This window comes from Chanodichthys erythropterus, chromosome 16 (genome assembly GCF_024489055.1).
Source record: "Chanodichthys erythropterus isolate Z2021 chromosome 16, ASM2448905v1, whole genome shotgun sequence".
NCBI lineage: Eukaryota > Metazoa > Chordata > Actinopteri > Cypriniformes > Xenocyprididae > Chanodichthys > Chanodichthys erythropterus.
In genome coordinates, this window is record NC_090236.1 from 23,515,391 (window position 1) to 23,539,038 (window position 23,648).

The window sequence follows — 23,648 nt, forward strand, 5'->3', positions numbered from 1 at the left end:
AAAACTTCAGTGTTATGAAGTGATAAGAATACTTTTTGTGTGCAAAAACATAACATAAAAATAACGACTTTGTTTAACAGTTTGAAATGTCGTCATACACAGTTGACGTAGTAAATGCAGTGCAGGCGTCCGTGTTTATGTTCAACCGCTGTGATATGAGGCTAATTAATGACACAAATTTCAATTTTGGGTGAACTAACCCTTTAAAATACATAGCACACTGAAATATTGAGTAAGATAATACATTTTTATTCACAGTAAACTATTTTATCAATACTTTAAAGTACTGAGCAAAGTAGATATATTTCTAACCAACATTTTTTGAGTTTGATATTAGATTGTTGCTAAGCTATTGATAAAACAATACTCTATTAAGCATAAAATACATAGCACACAGAAACATTGGGTAAGAGAGTACATTTTTATTCACACTACACCTTTACTTACTGAGAGAGGTATTTATAGCCAATATTTCACTAACCTTGTCCACTCGCTTTAGAGATGATGTCAGTGTTGTTACGCCCGCTAATATATAATATAATATATTATATTATATTATATTATATTATATTATATTATATTATATTATATTATATTATATTATATTATATTATATTATATTATATTATATTATATTATATTATATTATATTATATTATATTATATTAATTATATTATATTATAAATATAAGCAGTGGTGGTTTGTGCTTGTGCTGGGCCTGTTTCCAGGATACAATCACATATTTGGGTTTGCTAGTGCTTGACCTGCATAGCAATAGTGTATGATGATTGCTAATAGCAGTTGTCAAATTTTATCAACCTACAGTCTATAAAATTCCCACTTTTCTCCAATGTTTCTACCTGTCCCAGCTCTTTCTTTACCCCAAGGATGTGTAAATGCAAAAGAGAGAAATGTATTGATTGATATTGTTTGGTTAGATTTTTAATTACGCTGACAACATTTTCACTGGCCTCAGCACGAAAAAAAAAGGCACGTTTGTTTTTAGTAATGCATATACAGTATGTGCCAGAAATAATATTTACATTTTTCATTGAATGTAGGTTATCTTTACAAAAAAACAAAAAAAAAAACAACAACAAACATTTGATCTACGTTATGACATCTCCATAAAATAACACTTTATAAACACACATTTGCTTGAAAATTATGGCAAATAGTTTGTAATTTTTAAGCCTTTATGCTACAATAAATCACATTAATGAATTCAAACAATTCTCGATCAGCTTATTTCGAGGAAGTGTATTTTTAGGCTGGTTTTGTCAGAACAAGTAAGTTGCTTGTTCTTGTGAGATCTGGCATATATGCCCACCAAAAAGAGTATATAAACACATCCTGCTCTCCATGGTGTAATTAGACTTTATTTGCGAATTTTAAGATGACAGAGGGGGGTAGATTTGCTACAAGCTGTCAGCATCCTGCTGTTTGTTCTCTATGCAACTTTAGAGTGCAGTCCTACCACCATAGCGGACATAATCTGTCTATTTCAGTGCTAATTGTTTTGGATCTGTGGATGAAAACAGAGAACTGGCAGCAGTCCACCAGCTCGCCCTCGTGGGAAATTGTGACTACTGCTCGGAGGCTTAGTGTAGAAAATGCCGCATAAGTTGTCATATCAGGCAGAGTGAGGGCATATACTATTGCCTCTCACCAATCCTCCTACACCTTTCTACTCGCTCTGGGGATATAAATAGATCTTGGATATATAATACATTGTTATATTATGCATGCGTGCCACATAGGGATGTCACTTCCAGTGCTGGCCTGTGACTCACTTGTCAAAGACACTAAAATCTGTGTGGGGAAGCATGGGCTCTGCATATTTATACGGTTATTCCTCAAACTCCAATTAAGTGTCAAAATACGCCGCATCTCAGCACTTCTGTCTGGCGCGGTTTGGAGATAAGCACTCCAGGTTTGCGTGTCCAAAATGCATCTTGAATTGCGGTAAATTTGGTTCGGCTTATTGCTTTCTCGGTTGAGGATTGTTACTGGGTTTATTTTGAGAGCAAAGACATCTGTTGTGCCACTTCAGTGGACAAACCGGCCCACGTGCCAACTCTCGCACAGAGGAGCCGGGCAAAGAGCCACTCAGCAGGTGCTGAGGCTGGCGGGGCAGCGTCTCTGTCACGTACACAGAGGTGTCCCATCACCTGCCGTGACCCTTCCCTTTCCGCTGTCTTTCAGATGCCTCTTATCTTCAAACGCACAAGCCATTTCCTGTCTGGGTCTCCACAACCCTGTCCACCTATGCAACAGCGCAATTGTTCACACTCTCATGAGTCTGGAAATGTGGGAATCCAGGGGAAAACAAGCTCTTTTATGAGCAATTGTTCACTTCATTAAAGCATACTGTGTACCTACTGCTGGGTTCAGGTAATTTCTCTGGGTTGTTTATTTCCTGTTCATACAGCCTATCTCTATGTTGTGAACACAGACTGACCTAAAAAAGGAAAGGAAAACTGTGGATGTTGTTGGTGCTTAATAGATTAGATCACTCAAAAATTTAAATTATGTCTACATTTACTCAATCTCAGGTCGTTCAACACCAATGAAACCAAAAAAAAGTGGAAAATTAAGACATTTTAAACAATGTCCTTGCTTGTTCTTGCAATTACTGTACCATAAATGTAGCCTATATATATAGGCTGATGGGTGCAAAACACAAAACCCACTGGACACTCACATTTTTCACTATATTTTTATCAAATAAATGCAGCCTTGGTGAGCATAATAGACATTTTTTTTTTTTTTTTTACACTTTTGAACGATACAGTATGGCATATAAACTGATTTTTTTTTTTTAATGTTTCCTTTGCATCTTTTTTTAAGCTTCAGTGGCTTGGTACTTAGTCCTTGGACAAGAGCAAACAGCAACACAAAAGTGAGTAAATGATGACAGAATTTTCATTTTTGGTTGAACTATCCCTTTAATGTCTGTCTGCAGTCTGTACATCACGGTGTCAGAAGTTCCTGATTTCCCGTGTGGGTGAAGACTGGATCTTCCTCATCCTCCTGGGGCTTCTCATGGCATTGGTCAGCTGGGCCATGGACTACACTATTGCCTTCTGCCAGCAAGGTGAGAGAGAGAAAAGAATGAAAAGAAAGGAAAGGACAATTTTCTGCTTGACAGGGTTCCATGAAAAGTACAGATGGTGTCATTTAATCAGTCAAGTATTGTTTTTTTTTTCCAGTGGGGTGTCGTCATCATGTGTATTCTGGGATGGAAGGTGCATTAATGCCTGAACGAATTGGTGCCAACTCACTGACCTCCTTTAGCAAAAGAATGAGTTTATTTACAAGGGCTGGGGTTGTCAGTTCAGTCGATTAACAAAAAGGCACATATCAAGGGCAACTTTTTTAACGTTGCAGCATTAGCTAAATCAAAAATATACAAATAAGACAACTAGTACTTTTGACAGATATGTTTAAAGTTATTTACACTCACATGAAATGAAGGCCCCAGTGATATCAGTGGCCTATTTTATTTTACATAGTGCCTGTTTCTCCTCCGAGTCCATACTTTGGTGTTGTGGGGTCTGCATCAGGAAGGGAACATTGAGGGTGCATACAAGCATACTTCCGACTTATAAATTGACAAATGGCAAACAACGGCCATTGCAAATCTGCAAGAGCACTAGTACACATCAAGTGTGCCATACAGGACAGGGCCATATAGTAAGTCGCCCCCTCGTGGTGGTTGCCATGTTTTAATCATATGGGGAAAACACTAGAACAGTGGTTCCTATCAAGGTCAAAACTGACTGCATGTACACAAGCAGCATGCATAGGTTGCATGCAGAGTATGCTGCCTTATCAAATCACGCTACATTACTGCCGTTCTCGACAATGTACCTTTGTAAAAGTATGGATTTAACACTTACTAGCATGAAGAACAAATATAGACATATGCACACTCTCTCTTTGATACAAAAACACATCCTGTGTGAGTTCTTGTTTTTAAAGTTGATAATATTTTATTCAAGCAAGAATGTAATTTTTCCCAAATATCCACGATTGCAAACGTGACTTCAGTTCAACAAACAAAATGGTAATATTAAGTGCTGTACATTTTTAATATAGTATTGCCAGTATTGTTTACTCCATTTTGCAACAAAATAATAGCTCCATTGAAAGCTACAGCAGAACTACAACACACAGCTGTGTTTTGTGAATGAATCTGCAGCTTTGAATGAATCGTGAGAGTCAATGATTATCTTGGTTTGTTACTGAATGAATGAATGAATGACTCCCGCCACCTATTGGCAGTTTTAGTTCAATATTTAATATCACTTAGTTTTTACCATTGCTGCATATTTCTTTATTGAACATTTTTATTTAAAACATTATTTATTTTATAAAGGTATTTATAAAGGAAAAAAATGAAAATCACTTTAAGGGGGCAAATAGCTTTTCCTTCATGGAATGTTTTCAGTAAAGTCAAAAAATAAGTTGAATGTTTTTTTGTCAAAATTGGGTTTTCATTAAATTATTATTCTATAACATCTTGTCTATCATCTCTGAAAATATCTTGGCAAAATTTGCCTGTTTAGTGCATAAAAATAGCGATTTATAATGGCAAGCTGAAAAGAATACACCCGGCGTTGGTGCAAAAAAAAACAATAGGCCATAGCTTTACCTAGACAGTTCACTTATCAAAATAAACCACATAACATGTTGAATGAAGGTGTAGTAATGCAAATTTCCCGCCAGTCCTGTATAAACTACGGCACGCAAAGATTTTTTTCTCTAATACAACGTTATTGTGAGAAGGCGGAGCACAAGAGAACAATGGAGCTATAATGAACATACATGTTCTAATTATGTGTTTATTGGAGGTTGAATTCAAATCAAATACTGCCAAACTGCCCATACTACTTCTGAATAGGATGTCTACTTCATAAAATTTATGAAAATATGGAAATATATGGTTCAGAATCAGATCACTCAAATAAATGGAGGCGCCCTTAAATGGTCAATAATGGAGTTTGGATGTTATATAGTGAAAAAGTTTAGTACTGCACCCAAAAAAAAATCTTACTGAAAGCTCATTTTTGAAATATTTCAACCTAAAATTTGGAATGTTGACATTTTTGGCTTTGATTTTCTTGCAGTTTAAGAGTAAAACATTTTTGTAATATATTATTAGAAAATATAAACATATATTTTTTAATTTTCGTAAATAAACTTCTATAGCTTTTTTTTTTTAGCTAATTTATCTCACATCCACAATAATCTGACAAGTTTCTTTTTTAAAACAAGACCAACTTTATGTCTATATTCCAAAGCATTCTTGAATTACAATCATTTATATTTGGATAGTGCATTTTTATGTCTGTGCGAAAAAGGGGGTGACCTTACTTAATCCTGTTATTCTCAGAATTCTGTTCCTGAAAATCACAGCGATCAGAAGACTTTATATAACCATAACTTTTGTTACAGACAAGCTATGAAAGAAGTAAAAACAGAACAGAACCTGTGATAGGTCAAATTTCACCATGTGATGGGTTTTCGCATATCCCATCTCACATTGATATAGTCTATGTATAATCTATAGTCTATAATCAAAGTTGCAGACTTTGGATAAACATAAAAACTCTCAAATGCTATCCTTATATTGTAATCATTACGAGCACAAGCTTTTAAGCACAAGAATTCTGTGCAAAACTAGCTGTTTTAGCATTACTAGTGTTACCATGTGTTTGAAAGAAGGACTATATTGTCCAGTGTTTTTACTGCAGTGCAGTATAACGCATAGTTCCCCGACTGCCAAATAAAAATGACAATGAATAACGAGCAGAGCAACACTGAAACGCACCTGTGATTGACTTAATGTTAGTTCACTCAAACCTAAGTGGCCAACACCAGAGAACATGGGTGGGAATGGTGGCATGTGTTGAAAAAGTACTTTAAAAAGTACTCCCACTGCTGCAACACCCCTGCTATGTGCTGTACCATATAGTGTATGAATTTTAGACAGTTGAGTGCATGTTGAGTGTATGAAGTGTCTGATATTCCAGACTTTTTTTTGGTTAAATAAGCCATTATCCAACACTGTTTTGTAATTTTTTTATGTGAATAAACTATTTGCACTAAAAATAGCATAGAATAGTGCTTAAGTATGCAATTTGGAATACACCTTATATGTCAAAAGTAAGGGCAAGGACCCCTGATAGAGACATGGAGCAGGGACCCTCCATTTCAAAATGTGTCAAACAGAGCTACATATTTAGCATATAGCTATTAATATTAATAGAAACCAACCATATTATGATAGTTATATTATGTTATGCATTATATTAATAAAGTTAATATAGTTATATTATATGAACTATGCACATAATTACTTTTCATTGTTAAAACCAGTGCAAGATGCTTCATATGCATACATGTTGTGATTCATCATTAGTTGTTCACAGATGTTGTAAATTATTTTAATGGATTTGCAGAGTCATACATTTTCATTTTACTAGTCAGCTGGAAAATTAAACATTTATGTGAACTTTAGATTCAAGTTCTCTAGTAAAGTGCGGATGTAATGTGTAATCAACGCTATACCATAGCAAGATTAGCAATGTACATTTAAGATTATTTAAATTTAAACATTACATTTGACTTTGTGATGATTTTTGCAATACTGCTGTGGACCCCCTAGGGGTCGCAGACCCCCGTTAGAAGAGCCTTGGTCTACAGAGATGTAATTTTATGGTGTGTGCCGGTGTCTGCAGCACAGAAGTGGATGTATGGTGGTCTGCACAATAACATGCTGCTGCAATACCTGGCCTGGGTCACCTATCCAGTAGTTCTCATCACCTTCTCTGCTGGCTTCACACAGATACTGGCACCACAGGCAGTGGGTGAGATATGCACACACTGATCCATGCTCACGTAATCAATTTAAGCCAAGTGGCCTTTACGTGTTCTCAGATCTCTTTGTAACCCCCTTCATCATTTTTTCCTCTAGGCTCTGGGATCCCAGAGATGAAGACCATCCTCCGAGGTGTGGTGCTGAAAGAGTACCTCACTTTCAAAACCTTTGTTGCCAAAGTGATTGGCTTAACTTGTGCCCTTGGAAGTGGCATGCCTCTGGGCAAAGAGGTGCATAAGAGGGGATATCTGATCCTAGATAAGCTTTCTAATGCTAAAATACTGTAATCACATCTGTTATTTCTATCTCCTCTTGCATCCTCTAGGGACCGTTTGTTCATGTTGCCAGTCTGTGTGCTGCTCTGTTGAGCAAATTCATGGCCTTGTTTGGAGGAATATACATGGTGAGAGATGTTTTTTAATGATACTGTCTTTTGTCAGTAACTTTCTGACATTTCATATTTTGGTAACACTTTATAATAACTTGCATTAAGAACATTAACAAACGTTATTACAACATATTATGGTTTACAGAACATCACTTACAATCAAATATTTGATGAGTTCAGATGCAAAAGCTGCTAAATGCCACTTCCGTCAAAAATGAGATAATGATATTGAGTGAACGCTCTCCACACATAGTATACGTTCATCAAATACTTTCGCTTCAATACCACTAAATCCCAGTGTCAGCCCATTCAGAAATACCAGTTTGTTGGCAGATACCACTAAATGCCACTTCTCTTTGTCAGCAAAAGCCTCTAAGTCCACAGAAGAACCAATTGGAAGACACAAATCGAATCATATGATTTCAAGATGAACGACGGTGTGCATATGAGCCGGCTTTCAGTTGTCGAACTGCAAGTTTTTATCATGTTTTGTCCATCTTTACAGCGGCAACAACAGATTTTGTGAGTGGCAAGTAAACACAGTGTTCCTTTTGCTGCTGTAAAACTGATAGAAATAGATGTTTTACTATGTCTTGTTGTCCAAAGAGTTTTTTTTTTTTTTTTTTTTTAAAGGCACACATGGACAGTCAAATTGGTTATATACCAATGAAGTGACATTTTTGAAAATAAGGCATTTCAATAACTGACTAATAACCTTTTCATTGCCATTAAAGTAAAATTACTGAACCTGAACATAGGAGCCTGGTAAAAAAAAATTCTAATTTAAAAGAAAACATGTCAAAGGGACTTAGGCCCTTTATACACCTGGTATTAAGATACGTTTTGGTTGATCGGATCACAAGTGGATGACGCTAAAAACAGGTGTAGCAACAAATGATGTTTTTTAAACAAAGTTTTGGAGGAACACGTTCAAACTGTCTATCTAGTCAGCTCGAGAGGAGGTATAGGCTATATACACAGACGAGAGCTGACTCACCTAGTCACCGCAACAGTTTTCTGCATCCCTTCGCCACCAATCGTTCCAGGTTGGCAGCAGCGTCCATTAGGATTGTTTGTGATTTGGTCTTAGTGACTTAGGAGTCCTCTTAAATACCCCTAATGTTTTACAGATTTAGTAGCTAGTTTTAGTGCTAAAATGCTTTGTGAAATTCTCTTAGAGCAAAAAATCTAGATCCAACTCATCCCACTTAACATATCCCTAAACCTACCTGTCTCCGCCCCCTGGATCTAAACTACCCATCTCCACCCCCTGGATCTGGATCCAACTCCTCCCACTTTACATATCCCTTAACCTACCCGTCTCCGCCCCCTGGATCTTGTTTGTTCTTCAGTGAGGGGCTACAGCCTACATCAGCAAGTTAGGAGCTACTTTTAGCCTTAAGATGTTTTGTGAATATATCCCCTGATTTCTAACAGATGCTCTGTGTTTTTCTGTCATCTCTGGGTGCATTCATATGTAAATTGCGCAAGCTTATTTTGTCCATTAGAAAGATCTGAGAAAAAAAAAACATACATTTACCCACCCATAGACCCTCCACTTGAAGAAATCAGGGCAGAAATTGTGGACAAAAGAGATGGATAAACACCAGGTATAAACGGTGTCTCCCTCATCAACTTGTGATCCCATCGACCAAAACTAATCTTATACTAGACCAAAACTAAACTAATACCAGGTCTAAACAGGGCCTTAGAGGTTTTTCCATCTGAATACAGTCATATACAGTGGCCTCATTAAGTATTTGAAAACTTTTGGACAGTGATGAATTTTATTGCATTAGATAATAAATTTGCACATGCTTCAACATTTTGTGTTTTTGTGCACATGACCCAAGTTTGAATCTATTTGATATTATTTTCAGACTTCCCCTCTTGATAAAAAAAGTCCAAAAATAAAACAATAATAGTTAGGGTTTAAAATAGTATCTGTTAATAATATTTAAATGTACTTTAACTATTAATCTATTAAACATCATATAATGATGGTTAAAGACCTCTTAATGAAATGTCCTATTAACAATGACCCATTAATGAGAGATGTTATAAAGCGTTACCAATGACTTGTGTTTGTATTATCACTTTACATGTCACTGCACCTGGAACTTCATAGCCTTGTTCTTCTAGTCTCATCTGCGTGTATCATACAAACAAGCAGCTGAGTGTTCTCTAGGGTTTTTTGTTAGGCTTTGATTAGTCAGAGTACATAAGGTATCGGTTCTCTAGGGAATTGCAAGCACAGTGAATGGAACCATTTGTAAATCATGCTAAAAATGAGTCAAACAGCCTTTGTGTGATATCATATCAACCTTCTGGACTTTGCCCACAAAGTAACCTGAGAAATAACAGCATGCTGGGGAATGGATCAATAACATGTTGTTAGCGCAGAGTGAATCTGACAGAAAATCGGAGGCCATAAACATGCCGACACATTTTAACTGTTCCACTATAATTGAATGCGCTTTAATTAGGCAAATGTCAATGGCATGTTTACACAGTCAATCAGGCAGTGGGGTCCGGGGTAACGGGCCGTGCTGATAATTATTTGTCTGACACCTTGTACCTATGGGTGTTACTTTTGATAGTGGGATATGAATGATGATCTCCAATTAGGGCCTGAAAAAAAAAATACTCTAGTACTAATATAAAGGGGATAATGTTGCCATATTGAGGGGAGTTACAGATTATATCAGCATAATTTGTAGGTACTTTATTGGGGTGATTACAGATAGATAGATAGATAGATAGATAGATAGATAGATAGATAGATAGATAGATAGATAGATAGATAGATAGATAGATAGATAGATAGATAGATAGATAGATAGATAGATAGATAGATAGATAGATAGATAGATAGATAGATAGATAGATAGATAGATAGATAATCACAATTTCCACCAAAATATTTAGCAGCACAACTCTTTTCAAGATTGATAGTTATAATGAATGTTTCTTGAGCACCAATCGATCATACGACCCCAAACAGTAATGTAAATAGTTAGACAGATCAAACATTACATTACAATAAATAAAAAAACATGAAAGAGAATAATAAAGATTTACTTTTTATAGATACAGACTTGAAACAAGTCAACAACAGTGTAAGTACTTAAAATATTGATAGGCTTTGAAAGAGTGCAGATACTCACATGTATATGTGTTATTTTGATTTACTGCTGAAGGAAGAGCCCTTTGAGGGAAACAAGGTAAGATGCAGGTATTATTATGTTTGGGTGTGTCTATGTGATCAGATTGATTGAAAGTGTTAAAATAAATGAAAAAAGCTAGTTTTATTTTCTGCTCCATTTGTGAATTTTTATTTCCCAAGTTTACCATTTTTCCATTGTAATTTAGAGTCTACTGGACTTCATTCTCCCTGGCCGTAGCAAACCCGTTCACAAAGATAGCGTATAGTGAATGAAAGAGCAGTGTTTGTCCATTTTTTAATTGTGTTCATAGCAGTACCTTGTTCAGCATGTCGTTGCCATGTATCCGTCAGTGTAATTACCCTGTTTCACTCTTGGCTGCCTGTAAAATGCCACCGTGATAGTCGTTTGAAACAGGATTTGCATGTATTCGGTTTTCTTGTTAATCTGACAGAATGAGCTGAGGAACACAGAGATGCTGTCAGCCGCCTGTGCAGTGGGGGTGGGCTGTTGCTTTGCGGCCCCTATTGGAGGTAAGACCAGACATTGTGATCATAGCTGGCCACTGGAGATAACGCCATATCACATTTACGACAGTAACGTTTCCCTGTATACTTCCAGCTTTGAGCAAAGTTGTTTGTTGTACAATCTGCTGTGTTGTTGCAGGAGTGCTGTTTAGTATTGAGGTCACATCTACGTTCTTTGCCGTGAGGAACTACTGGAGAGGTTTCTTCGCTGCAACCTTCAGTGCCTTTATCTTCAGGGTGCTGGCAGTGTGGAATAAGGATGAGGGTGAGGGAGGAATACGTTATGATTGCCAACACTGTCAGATGATTCATTCGTCATTTCTGACTGTCATTCTCTCTTCGCCATATTGCAGAGACGATCACAGCTCTCTTTAAAACACGCTTTCGTCTGGACTTTCCCTTTGACCTTCAAGAGCTTCCAGCTTTTGCTGTGCTTGGGTTTGTGTCTCATTATTCTCCCAGAACAAATTTGATTTACATCATTTCAGTTATGGAAGTCAGATTTTATGCAAACTAATATCCTTGTCTTGAAACATTTGTGCTACAAATGTCTAAGCTGATTAGCACTGTTTATTTGTCTTCTTTCAAACACTAAGAGTTGTGTGCAGTTCACATGTCGAGTCTTTAAATCCAACTAGTTTGTGATTCCTAGTTCTTAGCTGTAAAATAGAAATGTGCGATGGCCATAGTTTTGCTTAATGTTTCAGTTGTTGTTAATGTTTTTCTCAGAATTGCCAGTGGTTTTGGAGGGGCGTTGTTTGTGTACCTGAACAGGATCATAGTGGAGTCTATGAGAAAACAGAAAACCATCAACAAGTTTTTGCTAAAAAAGTTAGTTTTTAGTGCTTCTTTTACAATGTTAACAGCAATTCTTATTGTATAATGTATTTTATTTAGGAACTAGCTCAGAATTTTTTAAATTTCATTATTAAAGTGTTAGTTCTCCCAAAAATGAAAATTATGTCATTAAGTACTCACCCTCCTGTCGTCTCAAACCCGCAAGACCTTTGTTCATCTTCGGAATACAAACGAAGATATTTTTGACTTAAATCCAAGGGTTTCTGAACCACACTTAGGCAGCAACATCATTCCACCTTTTGAGGTCCAGAAAGGTACTAAAGACATTGTTAAAATAGTCAACATGACTATAGTGGTTCAATCTTGATGTTATGAAGTGATGAGAATACTTTTTGTGTGCAAAACAAAACCAAAATAACGACTTTAACAATTTGAACTGTTGTCATATGCAGTTGACATGGGCGATATTGAAACACTGCTTCATGAAGCTTCAAAACCATTATGAAACTTTTGTTTCAAATCAATGGTTCGAAGCGTGTATCAAAGTCATGTGATTTCAGTAAACGAGGCTTCATTATGTCATAACTATTTCATGTGGATTCACTGAGATAGCCCCCCAGCGGCGAACCATTAAACAAAATCCATTTTACCTGATCTCTGAACAATTTTATACATTTGTAGATGTTTTAATGAGTACAATTAAAAGGAATAATAGTAGTTAATAGTCTCTTATTGGCCTGTTTAGCTGAGCTGTCCATTGAACAAACAAAACAAGCCCTGAAAATTGATAAAAGAACACATATTACACAGACACTTGATATTGAATCTTATTAGATGATTAGTTAATTGCATTTGATAGATTTTATTTTCAATAAAACATTTGCAATAGTTCTGACCAGCAGGGGTCACCAGTGTGTGGTGTTTCGAACACTTTGAAACAGTGAATAATTTTGCGAAGCAATTGGTTCATTTGTTTCAAAGCTTTAAAAAGCTCCACTACCGAACACCGACTTCTTATTGGCCGGCTTCTGTGTCAGCATCACACACATGCGTTGTGCTGCTCATGTGTACAGCGTCGACCAATAATGAGCCGCCGTTCGGACGTAAACACAGAAGCATTCACTACGTTCAACTGCATAATGAAAACCGCTCATATTGTTAAATAAAGTCATTATTTTGGTTTTGTTTTTGCGCACAAAACATTAAGGTTGAACCACTGTAGTCACATTGACTATTTTAACAATGTCTTTCTGGACCACAAAAGGTTCTATGACACTGCTGTGTATGTGTGGTTCAGATACCCTCGGATTTCATCAAAAATATCTTTGTGTTCCGAAGATGAACAAAGGTCTTATGGGTTTGGGATAACATGAGGGTGAGTACTTAATGACAGAAATTTCATTTTCAGGTGAACTAACCCTTCAAAGAATGTTACAAACTAAAATATATTTTCTGTTTTCGGAGCTGGATTTAATAATGAAATGAAATAAATGATTAATATTAAATTATTAATTTTATATGAAATAGTAAAATGTTTGTTTATTATATTAAAATCATATTTTTTTCCTCTCTCATGTTTGGTTTCCCATAGAAGACTAGTGTATCCGGCAGTGGTCACTCTCCTTATCTCTACACTCACCTTTCCTCCAGGGTTTGGACAGTTCATGGCAGGCCAGGTCTGATGTTTCAGATGTATTATGTGTCTCATCGAAATGGTTCCCTTCTCTATACCTTTCTTCTTTTTATACAACCAAACTTTTTCAGTCTTTCAAGTGTGCTTCATGTTGATAGATTTATTTGTTCCAGATCAGTAACTGCATTCAATAACAAACTGCATTGCCTCCTCTTTTAGCTTACTCAACATGAGTCACTAGTGGCACTGTTTGACAACCTGACCTGGTACAAGCAAGGTGTTGCTGAGGAGTTTGAGTACTCAAGTCACGTACCTCAGGCCTGGAAGCACCCGCAAGTCAGTGTGTTCATCACACTCCTCCTCTTCATTGTCATGAAGGTGGGTCTCGCCATGTTATGTAAATTATAAAGGCCACGACTGTTAACGTCAATGAGCAATATGTGAATTTACCATATTTTATAATACAGCTATCTTTTGATTAGCTTCATAGAATAATTCTCATTGCAAAAATAAATAAAATATCTGGTCATATTGAAATGTCAGTTACTCAATATATTAACTTCTTGTTATTGAATTGCAATCATGCTGTTGTACTGAAAATCAGCACAGTTTCGATTCGCCTGCAGGTAAATCACAGCCATTCTGATTTTCAGTACAGCATCACAATTGCGAGTGTGATAGTGCTTAATTATTAAAGGGTGTCTTTGTTCATGTGTGTGACCTTGTGGCTCTTGAATGTTCTTCTCAGTTCTGGATGTCAGCTGTGGCCACAACAATGCCTGTGCCTTGTGGGGCCTTTATGCCGGTTTTCCTCATTGGTATGTGATTGGTAGTGTGCATATGTTGTTTTTGAAAGTCAACACTGTTGGAATTGTTTTTTTACTTTGGTTTTCATTTCAAATCATTATTGTACTCTGCCAGCCAAAGTTTGGAATAATTATGACTTTTTTTATGTTTTTGAAATAAGACCATTTTATGCTCGGATTTATTTAATCAAAAATACAGAAAAAAACAGTAATATTTGAAAATGATTACAATTTAAAATAACTTTATATATATTTTAAAATGCAATTTAAAAAATTTTCAGCATCACTACATCCTTCAAAAATCATTCTAATATGCTATCATTCAAATAAGAGACTTTTTTCAGAAAACATTGGACCGGCAGTTTATGAGCGAGCACGTTTGAACATTTATTTTGCTCTTGTGTTCATACCAGCCATCATATTTTAATTTTGTTCTTTATGGTTGTTTTCCTTTTCCTGCAATCATGTTCTCCATTTCCATCCCTCATCACTGTCTGACTCACTAAAGCCTGTGTGTAAACTCGTGAAATCACTGCAGCTTTATTGTGGAGTCATGTGTGTGACCTCATGTAAGTACACATCAACCACGTGTTACAAAATTGATTTTTTTTTTTTTTTGTCACACCCAAAATGTCATCAAATCTGAAATGTGAATTCTGTGTGTCGCCCAGGGGCTGCATTCGGTCGACTGGTCGGCGAGAGTATGGCCGCTGTCTTCCCAGACGGGATACACGCCGACGGCACTGTATATCCCATAGTTCCCGGCGGATATGCAGTTGTCGGTGAGAGCGTCCATTGTGCATGCCTTCTTACGGATGTCCATTTGTTTTCTTTCAAAAGCCATCAGTTTCAACCCGTCGTGGCTATATCTTATTCACACACGTAATTGAACCTGCAGGGTGTTGTATGCAAGAGTCATACATTTTTCATTAACCCACACAAACCAACAGCCAAATTAGATATTGCCTTTGGAAATGGCTTCAGCGGTAGCGCTGCATTGTGCAGTGGAGCAGAAAGCTTGTCAGGAGCACAATAGGAAATCAGATGGCTTGAGGCGGGTGACTGCTACTGTAATTTGACGCGGGACGAAATGGTGATTTCCACAGGGGCGGCGGCTCTCTCTGGTGCAGTCACTCACACCGTGTCCACCGCTGTCATTGTGTTCGAGCTGACCGGTCAAATCTCACACATCCTGCCTGTGATGATCGCTGTGATATTGGCCAATGCCGTGGCTCAGAGTCTACAGCCTTCCCTCTATGATTCCATCATCCGGATCCAGAAACTTCCCTACCTGCCAGAGCTGGGCTGGGGACAAGAGTGAGGGCTGTTAGGTTCCTTCCCCAAATTATCACTCTCATATGATTCCCCTGGCTTTTTGAATGCGCAATCTCCCATCTTGTTTTTTTGTCTGTAGGAAATATAATATCCGCGTGGAGGATATAATGGTGAGAGATGTGCGGTATATCACTCTCTCCTCCTCTTACCGGGACCTGCAGGAAGCTCTCGTAACAGGCCAGCTTAAAACCCTGGCCCTGGTGGAGTCCAAAGGTGAGACATGCATATATCTGAATATTTTACACAAAAAGTTGTTGTCTTCCTGTTAGTCCACCTTCTGCACGTCCTTCATACCACTATCACTATCTCACATTGGGAATTTTTAGATAGATTTTTGGGTCTTCTACCCAAAGTGTCTTTATTCCCCATTTTATGGAATATGGAAGAGCAGTTCTGCTCTGCTGAAATGACTCTGCAATATCACTCATTGATTGCTGAACCATTTTTGTCAAGAAATGAGGTTTTCATCAAAATGGGTTTTCAATGGCTGATGCCAATCTCTAGAGAGCGAAGTGTGTGTATATATATATAATATTGTATATATATATAATATAATATATATATATATATATATATATATATATATATATATATATATATATATATATATATATATATATATATATATATATATATATATATATATATATATATATATATATATATAAATGCAGTTCTTTCTATTCATCAAATAATCTAATATTTTAGTTTCAACAAAATTTTAAGCTGCATAGCTGTTTTTAACATTGATAAGACTGGAGTATGATTTGAGCCACAATGGAGGACAAAAGGTCACATGATCATTTGATTGTTTGATTAGTGACTCAGAAATAGTGCACAATCTGAAATATTTCTTATTCATTTTATGAATAAGTTTTATGTTTAATTTTTTTTCAAAATCGTAAAAAATTTTGTGTATTGCAAGGTTTACATTTATATTTCCAATGTGTAAAATATGCTGATAGCGATTCCGTTAGACGTGTACAGTTGTAGATGCCTGGGAAGTAAATGAGCTTCTGGATGAATATAAAGAAACAGTTCATTATAGGTGTTTGTATGATGCTTAAAAAACTGCTCAAAAGAAAAATACAAATAAATAAGTGTGTAAAAATGAGGTTGTAAATACCTTTTTGATGTTTGATTTTGGTACAGTTTTTTCCAGCCATTTTCTTGAAGTTCCCAAATGAAAGCTCAGTTGGAAATGTTATCCCACAGTTCCACCTCATACCCTGTGACAGACACATACTTTACCTTCTCCATCTCCTTTCCCGCCCTTCCACCATTTCCCTTTGCTATCCCCCGTTCTTCCAGCTATCCCGCTGTGTCTCTCTCACTTCTCTCTTTCTCTCTTTCCATCTCTGTCTGGTCTCTCTGCTGTCTCCCTTGCCTGTGTCCCCACCTGGCTCCAGAGTCCATGATCCTGCTGGGTTCTATAGAGCGCTCCCAGCTGCAGTCACTGCTCTCGCAGCAGCTCGGCCGAGCTCGCAGGCTGGACTACTTGAGAGAACGTGCTCAGGACAATGGCACCCATGTGCCCACCTTCCCCCAAGACTCTCCCTCCAAGACTGGCCGTGGTGTACGTTTCCTGGTATGAACCTCAGAGAGAAAATGCTAGTGTTAAGTACAGGTATCTGAAGCAGCAACTGACTTTCGGATGGCATTTTTTCCCCTGTAGATTTTTACATGATCATATTAGAAATGCATCAGACATGAAAAACAACACCAGGTTATAGGATGACTTCGAACAAAAATTAAAAATGCTATTTTTCTGTGCAGCTTAAATCTCATTGATTTGCATTAATTTTCAGATTGCACCAGGTTTGAAGTTATTGAGGGCAAAAACACATTCAGGGTGCACCAATATTAACATTATGGCCACTAATTATAAGCTGATAATTATTTTAAATTCGCCATGAAGTCGCCATCACTTGTTCACACATGTACTATTTTTACAAGGTTGAATGGCGCATAGTCCGCTATATAGGGTATAGAGAATGACAGTGTCAATATGCTTTCCATTAAGGCAAATAAAGTCTGTTTTCATGGTAGTGTCATGCGAACTGCTGCGAGTTGGTGCAGGCCACAAAACATCATTTGAATTATACACAGAATTCTGTATTTTAAAGCGTTTGGAGGAAATTAGGAGGAGAAATGGTTAGAGATTAGAAAGAAAATGAGGCATTACCAAGTTCAAAGGCTCTGGCCGAGCTGTGATATAAATGAAACGCTACTGGCTATTTAAAAAAGGGGAGGAGCTGTTCGATATGCCCTGCCCTTTCTTTCTGTTTTAATTGAAATTACGTTAACACATTAAATAATGCTGCACATTCCAAGGCACTTCAGTGGGCCTTTGATGGTAACCAGTAAATTCTTAAGATCTGTGCTATTTATTTGTATCTATCTATACTGTATAAATCTAAATAAATAAGAAGCAAAACAGTAAAATTAATTTCACTTAATTATAAAATTAAAATGTATCATTTTAAATGCTACAAGGGAAATTAAGCATTATAAAACAGTTTGAAAAATTCATGATTATTTTGAGATTTGCTAAAGATTGCATTTAACAGTGTAATTAAATTAGTGGGTTTTTTTTAAGATTATTTTTAAGTGAGCGTTTGATTTCGGCAAAGGTTAATTAAATTTTAAAATGAGGGAAATGAGCATCACAATTAAAAATACAATTTCAACCAATGTTAATTAACAAAAAATCTAACCGATTGATCCTGCACTTCTAAAAGCCATTGGTTCCCACATGGTAAGTGAATGCTGTTCTTGAGCATGTGGGATGAGGAATGAGATTTGCGGAGAATGAGATTATCTACGTTCAATCTGTTTAGTATGGCTTCAGAAGACTCAAAATACAATGTATGAGTCTCATGGTCTCCATTAATGTTTTTTTTTATATTGTGTTTTTAGTGTTTAGTGGTCACTATGAGCTATGGTGGTCACTGTAAAGATTTCTCCTTTCATGTATAAGTGAAAACAGCATATAGGCTTGGAACCACACAGGGAACGTAATAAATCATTTTCAAATTCTGTGTGAAGTATTTCTTTAATTATGTTCAATGTTAGTCTGACATTGTTTTTGGAGTCTGTGTATTTCTCAAGAAGAACAAAGAATTTTCAGATCATGTCAGGTTTTTTTTTTTTTTTTATGTTTTCTGTTTCATTCCAAAGAATTCTTTCCCTACAGGTTGTCATCTCTGAGCTCAGTAATACATCTGGGAGTGCATGAAGTGTGTTTTAGTAATCAACCTTACTGATAAATCTATCTAATAGAATGTTTTTTCCAGATCTCCACTGAAGAGTCCTCCTACAGCCCCACACTGACTAACTCCCAGATCCCCCTCAAGTCTGCTCTGAAGACGGTGTCTGCAATCAGCAACACAGAGTCACTGAACAGTGTGTATATAACACTTACTCACACATTTCAACTCCTACTCATGTATGTCGTGTTGCGAACTGTCTGCGACCCCCCTGGTACGCACCCATCTTGTGCTAATCTAATCACTCCTCTTCTGCAGGCTCTCCAAATCTCTCCTCTGGGGAACCTGTGAAGGAGCAAGTAGAGGTACGATGGCTCTCTAGGGACCATGGGTGCAACGCAGCACTTATGTAGCTGTAGATTTTACAGGTGCCCAGAGGCTGAATATGGGATGAGAGACACAAGAGGAACCATCTGCCAAAACAGCCCCACAATTAGCCTAAACGTCTGGTTTGACGTAATTTTTTCAGTGTTTCAATGCTTGTCTTAGGCTTTGTTCAGACAGGCAGCATTTGACTAAATTCTGTTCTGTTGAGAGAGCCTTGCGTTAGAGTTGCATTAACGCTTTATGCTCCTCCCTTTTCTATATGTTCTGTCTGGAAGAGCAAAGCTGGCCCCAAGGCTCCTAAGAGGAGCAGGAGGCCCAAGCGTGTGAAGATACCCATGGCGGTAAGAACACTGCCGCAGGGATTCGTTCCACTTGCCCACAAACACGCATCATCGGGGGTGGCAGTGGCACAGCCAATAGGGCCTTTACATCTCAGAGGCCTTATTGCGTTCTGCCTGTGTGCTGCATTGATACTCTCGTCTCCTCCAGCTTAGTACTTCCCCTCTGGGGAACAGGGATCGAGCTGACTCACAAGATGAATCATGCCATGTTATGAAGTGTATATTTATCTCTCACGGGATAAATGCGTTTGTGTGACGCATGGTTTGGTTTTGAGGTTGTCAAGATTCAGAACGGGCTCAGAAGGCCCGTATATTCGCAAACCTATGAACGGATGTCAAGGGGTGTTGTAATTGGACCCATTTCTTTTGAACAATGCTTCACAAAGTAGATTCAAGTCCAATTTTCAACTAGAGCCTTAAACTCTCCAATCAAATTAAGAACCTTTCGAAAAGCTATTCCCTGTCTTAGTTCTTTATTGCCTTCGTAATGGCATCCAATCTACCTCACCCTCCCCTGGGCTGCTTTTAATGTATTGCTTAAGCTTGCTAATGTTTAGTAAAGCTTGAGCCGCTTCGGTAGATTACATTAGTATGTGTAGCTTGTCTTGTCAACTGAATGAATTGCATGAACGTTTGTGAGGACAAGAACATATGAAAGGGACATTTGTGCATTTCTGTGTCTAATTCTGAACTTGTGTTTTCAGGATACACCTGATGTAGAAGATATGTCAACAGCAGAGGTATAAATACTGTACTTACCCCTAATTATGTTGTAATTGTATCACATTTCATTGTAACTAAGGTGTGTTCTAGAATATACAGTGGGGTCCAACAGTCGAATTCTGGCATTCAAAATCTTATTTAAAGGAACACTCCATTTGTTTTTTGAAAATAGGCTCATTTTACAACTTCCCTAGTGTTAAACAGTTGAGTTTTACAGTTTTTGAATCCATTCAGCCAATCTCCAGGTCTGGTGGTACCACTTTTAGCATAGCTTAGCATAGTTAATTGAATCTGATTAGACCATTAGTATCGTTAGCAGAGTTTCAATATTTTTCCTATTTAAAACTTGACTTTTCTGTAGTTACATTGTGTATTAAGAACGACGAAAAATGAAAAGTTGCAACTTTTCATTTTCTGTCGGTCTAAGTACACGATGTAACTACAGAAGAGTCAAGTTTTAAATAGGAAAATATTGAAACTCTTTGGTAATTTTTGAGCGAGATGCTAACAGTCTAATCAGATGCTAGCTAAGCTATGCTAAAAGTGGTACCACCAGACCCGGAGATCGGCTGAATGGATTCAAAAATGGTAAAACTCAACTGTTTAACTCTAGGGAAGTTCGAAAATTAGCCTATTTGCAAAAAAAAAAAAGTGTTCCTTTAAACTTGAAATTAACTTTTTTAGAATTTTGAAATATGCAAAGAAGGTTCTGCTCCATTTCTAGGTCTATAATCAAATAATTCAATTTGTGACATTGATCCTGTGATTTTTTTTTTTTTTTTTTTTTTTTTTTGCCTCTCTCTTAATCTGGCTTCTCTCTTATGGTTCCATGGTGACATGCAACAACAACATCAACAACATAAATCAGAGTCAATCAGAAAATAAATATTTGATGTTTAACATACAGTTATGTGGAGCAGGATTCCGGTCCAATGAGATTTCACTGTGAGTAGGGCCAAGGAAATAGACACCAAATGACTGCCAAAATGTCCTTTCACTTATGCTAGTACATGGAATAAATATTTATTATGGCTTGTCACGTAACCATGTTGCTCCTGGTTAGGACACTGTGTAATAAAGCTAATTTTGTAGCTTCTTAAATGTAGGTTCTGTAGAGAAAAAAACATTCTGTCATTCTGTCTTTGGAACACAGGAACAGAAAAGAAATCCTGAAGAATGTTCACACTGTTCTTTTCCATAAAATTGTAGTTTTTACGAGAAACAGACTGACATTTAAGATGTTATTCACTAAAAAGCTGACCTTGAAAATCATCCTTGAAAGCTGTGGTTACTACTCACTGTCATTGTATGAAAAATAGCATAAAAGTAAATATTCTTTTGTGTTACAATAAAGAAAGAAAGCCATTCTGGTGATGACTTTGCATTTTTTGGGTTAACTATTTCTTTAATATTTAATGGACTGCTTATGGACAGGATTATCTTATAGTCATCTTATAATATAAAACCAAGGATAATTTCCCCTTTGAACTTTTGTACTTTTTTTAGTTTTACCTTTTTAAGATTTTTTTTTTTTTCTTCAGATAGCAGAGTGGGAGGAGCAACAGTTGGATGAGGCTGTTAATTTCAACAACTGTAAAATAGACCCCGCCCCCTTTCAGCTGGTGGAACGGACATCTTTGCATAAGGTAAAATCTGTATCTGCCAAGAATAGAGAGTGGTGATGTATTTTTGTTGGCCAACCTAGAAGTTGGTTCTAGAACACCCTTGTTCCCTCAACAAAATGCCAATAGGATTTTTTAGAACAGTTTTCCTGAAATTTTATGTTAGAAGTTTGTAAGAGCATAATTATGAATACAACAAGGCTGTAAAAATGGACTAGTAATGAGTAGATGAGTCCTGCTCTGAATGATGACCCAGACAACTTCTGTAGTCTCATTTAGCCACTTGCTTAGCCACAAATAAAAGCTTTTTAAAAAACCACAGACAGATAACCACAGACTTTGTTTCAGGCATTTAACCAAAAACACCTAAAGAAGAACTTTAGGATGGTGGAATTGAAAGTGCTGAAATGCCAACATGTTTCTGGGTTTTGAACTACAAAAATATGTCCTCCCTGCAACACTCTCTTATTTGACCTTTAAAGGGGTGGTTACATGCGATTTCACTTTTTTAACTTTAGTTAGTGTGTAATGTTGCTGCTTGAGCATAAACAGTATCTGCAAAGTTACAGCGCTGAAAGTTCAATGCAAACGGAGATATTGTCTTTTAAAGTTTTATTTTTTTTGCCTACAAAAACGGGTGGTTTGGACTACAGCGAGCTTCGTCCCGGGTTGGTGACATCATAAACCCTTGCTATTAACATAAACACTGCCCCCGGGAACACGCAACAAAGTGGGCGAGGCCATGTGGCGCAGCATAATGAAAGCGGAAGAGTTGTTTACACCGAACGCGAGCTGTGCGACGCGACGCATCAAAAGATATAGAACCCATTATAATCTGTGATATTTTCTACACTGGATGCGGCGCTGAAGACAGCTTACAGAATCTACACGAGTTCAATGCTGGATTTACACAAAGGCTTTTACTGAAAGATGAAGCAGTTCCTACTTTAAAAACAGAAGCTGCTGTTTATTGGCTTCAAACTGTAAGTACATTTTATTGTTTGTAACTTACATGTCTTTTAAACGTAATGTTATAGTTCTGTTGCTGTTTTTAATGCATCTAGGACATATACAAAGAGCAACTCGTTTTTGCTTGCCAGTTAGCTAAATTCTAGTGCAACAAACACTAACAAACTTCTATGTTCATAGACAAACAGTTGTTCATGCTATAAATTAAAAGATACCTTTACAAAAATGCGACTACTCAGGCATGTATTTACTACAGGAAAGCTTTAATCAGGATTAAACTGTATATTGAAAGCTAACAAACAGCAGTGACAGCATATCTAAACACTTTGACACAAATACTAAATGAAATACCATTCATAAACGTCCTTTAAAAGCCACGATTGGAGAGGTTCTGCTTTATCCTCTTCATCTGGGTCTGATTCGGCTCAATTTGATACAGCAATATAGGCGCTTTTATTTACTTTCCACCTAAGCGCGTAATAACGGATGGTAAGGGGCGTGGCGTTTCCAGACGCTTCAGCGAATCACGATAGACTGGGCCAGTTACCAACCTGCTGACCAATCTGAGCACATTGCGTATGTCGGAGGGAGTGGCTTCATAGAAGCAGGAAGTCAAACGAGCCGTTCATATGACAGTGGAAACAGAGGTGTAGAATAAAGATAAAATATATGAAAAATACAGCGTTTTCAAAAAAACGAAGCATTAAGACATGTTATACTGTGCCCCAAAAACACAATCAAGCCTAGAAAAAAACCACGTAACCACCCCTTTAACATATTTATCCTAAGAAAAATGACTCTCTCTCTCTCTCTCTAATATATATATATATATATATTAAAATTAACACTCGCCAAGCGC

At 37.0% G+C, this 23,648-nt stretch overlaps 1 protein-coding gene across 1 annotated transcript in view; it reads left to right on the plus strand.

The window, feature by feature from the left end:
* The window catches only part of clcn2a (chloride channel, voltage-sensitive 2a), a 53,420-nt gene that overhangs the window by 23,772 nt on the left and 6,000 nt on the right, over positions 1–23,648 (plus strand). Inside the window, exons 3-22 of the mRNA XM_067362416.1 lie at positions 2,967–3,098; positions 6,748–6,876; positions 6,984–7,117; positions 7,213–7,290; positions 10,894–10,972; positions 11,106–11,231; positions 11,320–11,404; positions 11,696–11,797; positions 13,356–13,440; positions 13,617–13,775; positions 14,146–14,215; positions 14,875–14,985; positions 15,310–15,520; positions 15,618–15,751; positions 16,948–17,126; positions 18,835–18,943; positions 19,066–19,112; positions 19,410–19,475; positions 20,180–20,215; positions 21,740–21,844. Of these exons, the coding sequence (XP_067218517.1) occupies positions 2,967–3,098; positions 6,748–6,876; positions 6,984–7,117; positions 7,213–7,290; positions 10,894–10,972; positions 11,106–11,231; positions 11,320–11,404; positions 11,696–11,797; positions 13,356–13,440; positions 13,617–13,775; positions 14,146–14,215; positions 14,875–14,985; positions 15,310–15,520; positions 15,618–15,751; positions 16,948–17,126; positions 18,835–18,943; positions 19,066–19,112; positions 19,410–19,475; positions 20,180–20,215; positions 21,740–21,844 (2,177 nt within the window). The remainder of the gene's footprint in view (positions 1–2,966; positions 3,099–6,747; positions 6,877–6,983; positions 7,118–7,212; positions 7,291–10,893; positions 10,973–11,105; positions 11,232–11,319; positions 11,405–11,695; positions 11,798–13,355; positions 13,441–13,616; positions 13,776–14,145; positions 14,216–14,874; positions 14,986–15,309; positions 15,521–15,617; positions 15,752–16,947; positions 17,127–18,834; positions 18,944–19,065; positions 19,113–19,409; positions 19,476–20,179; positions 20,216–21,739; positions 21,845–23,648) is intronic.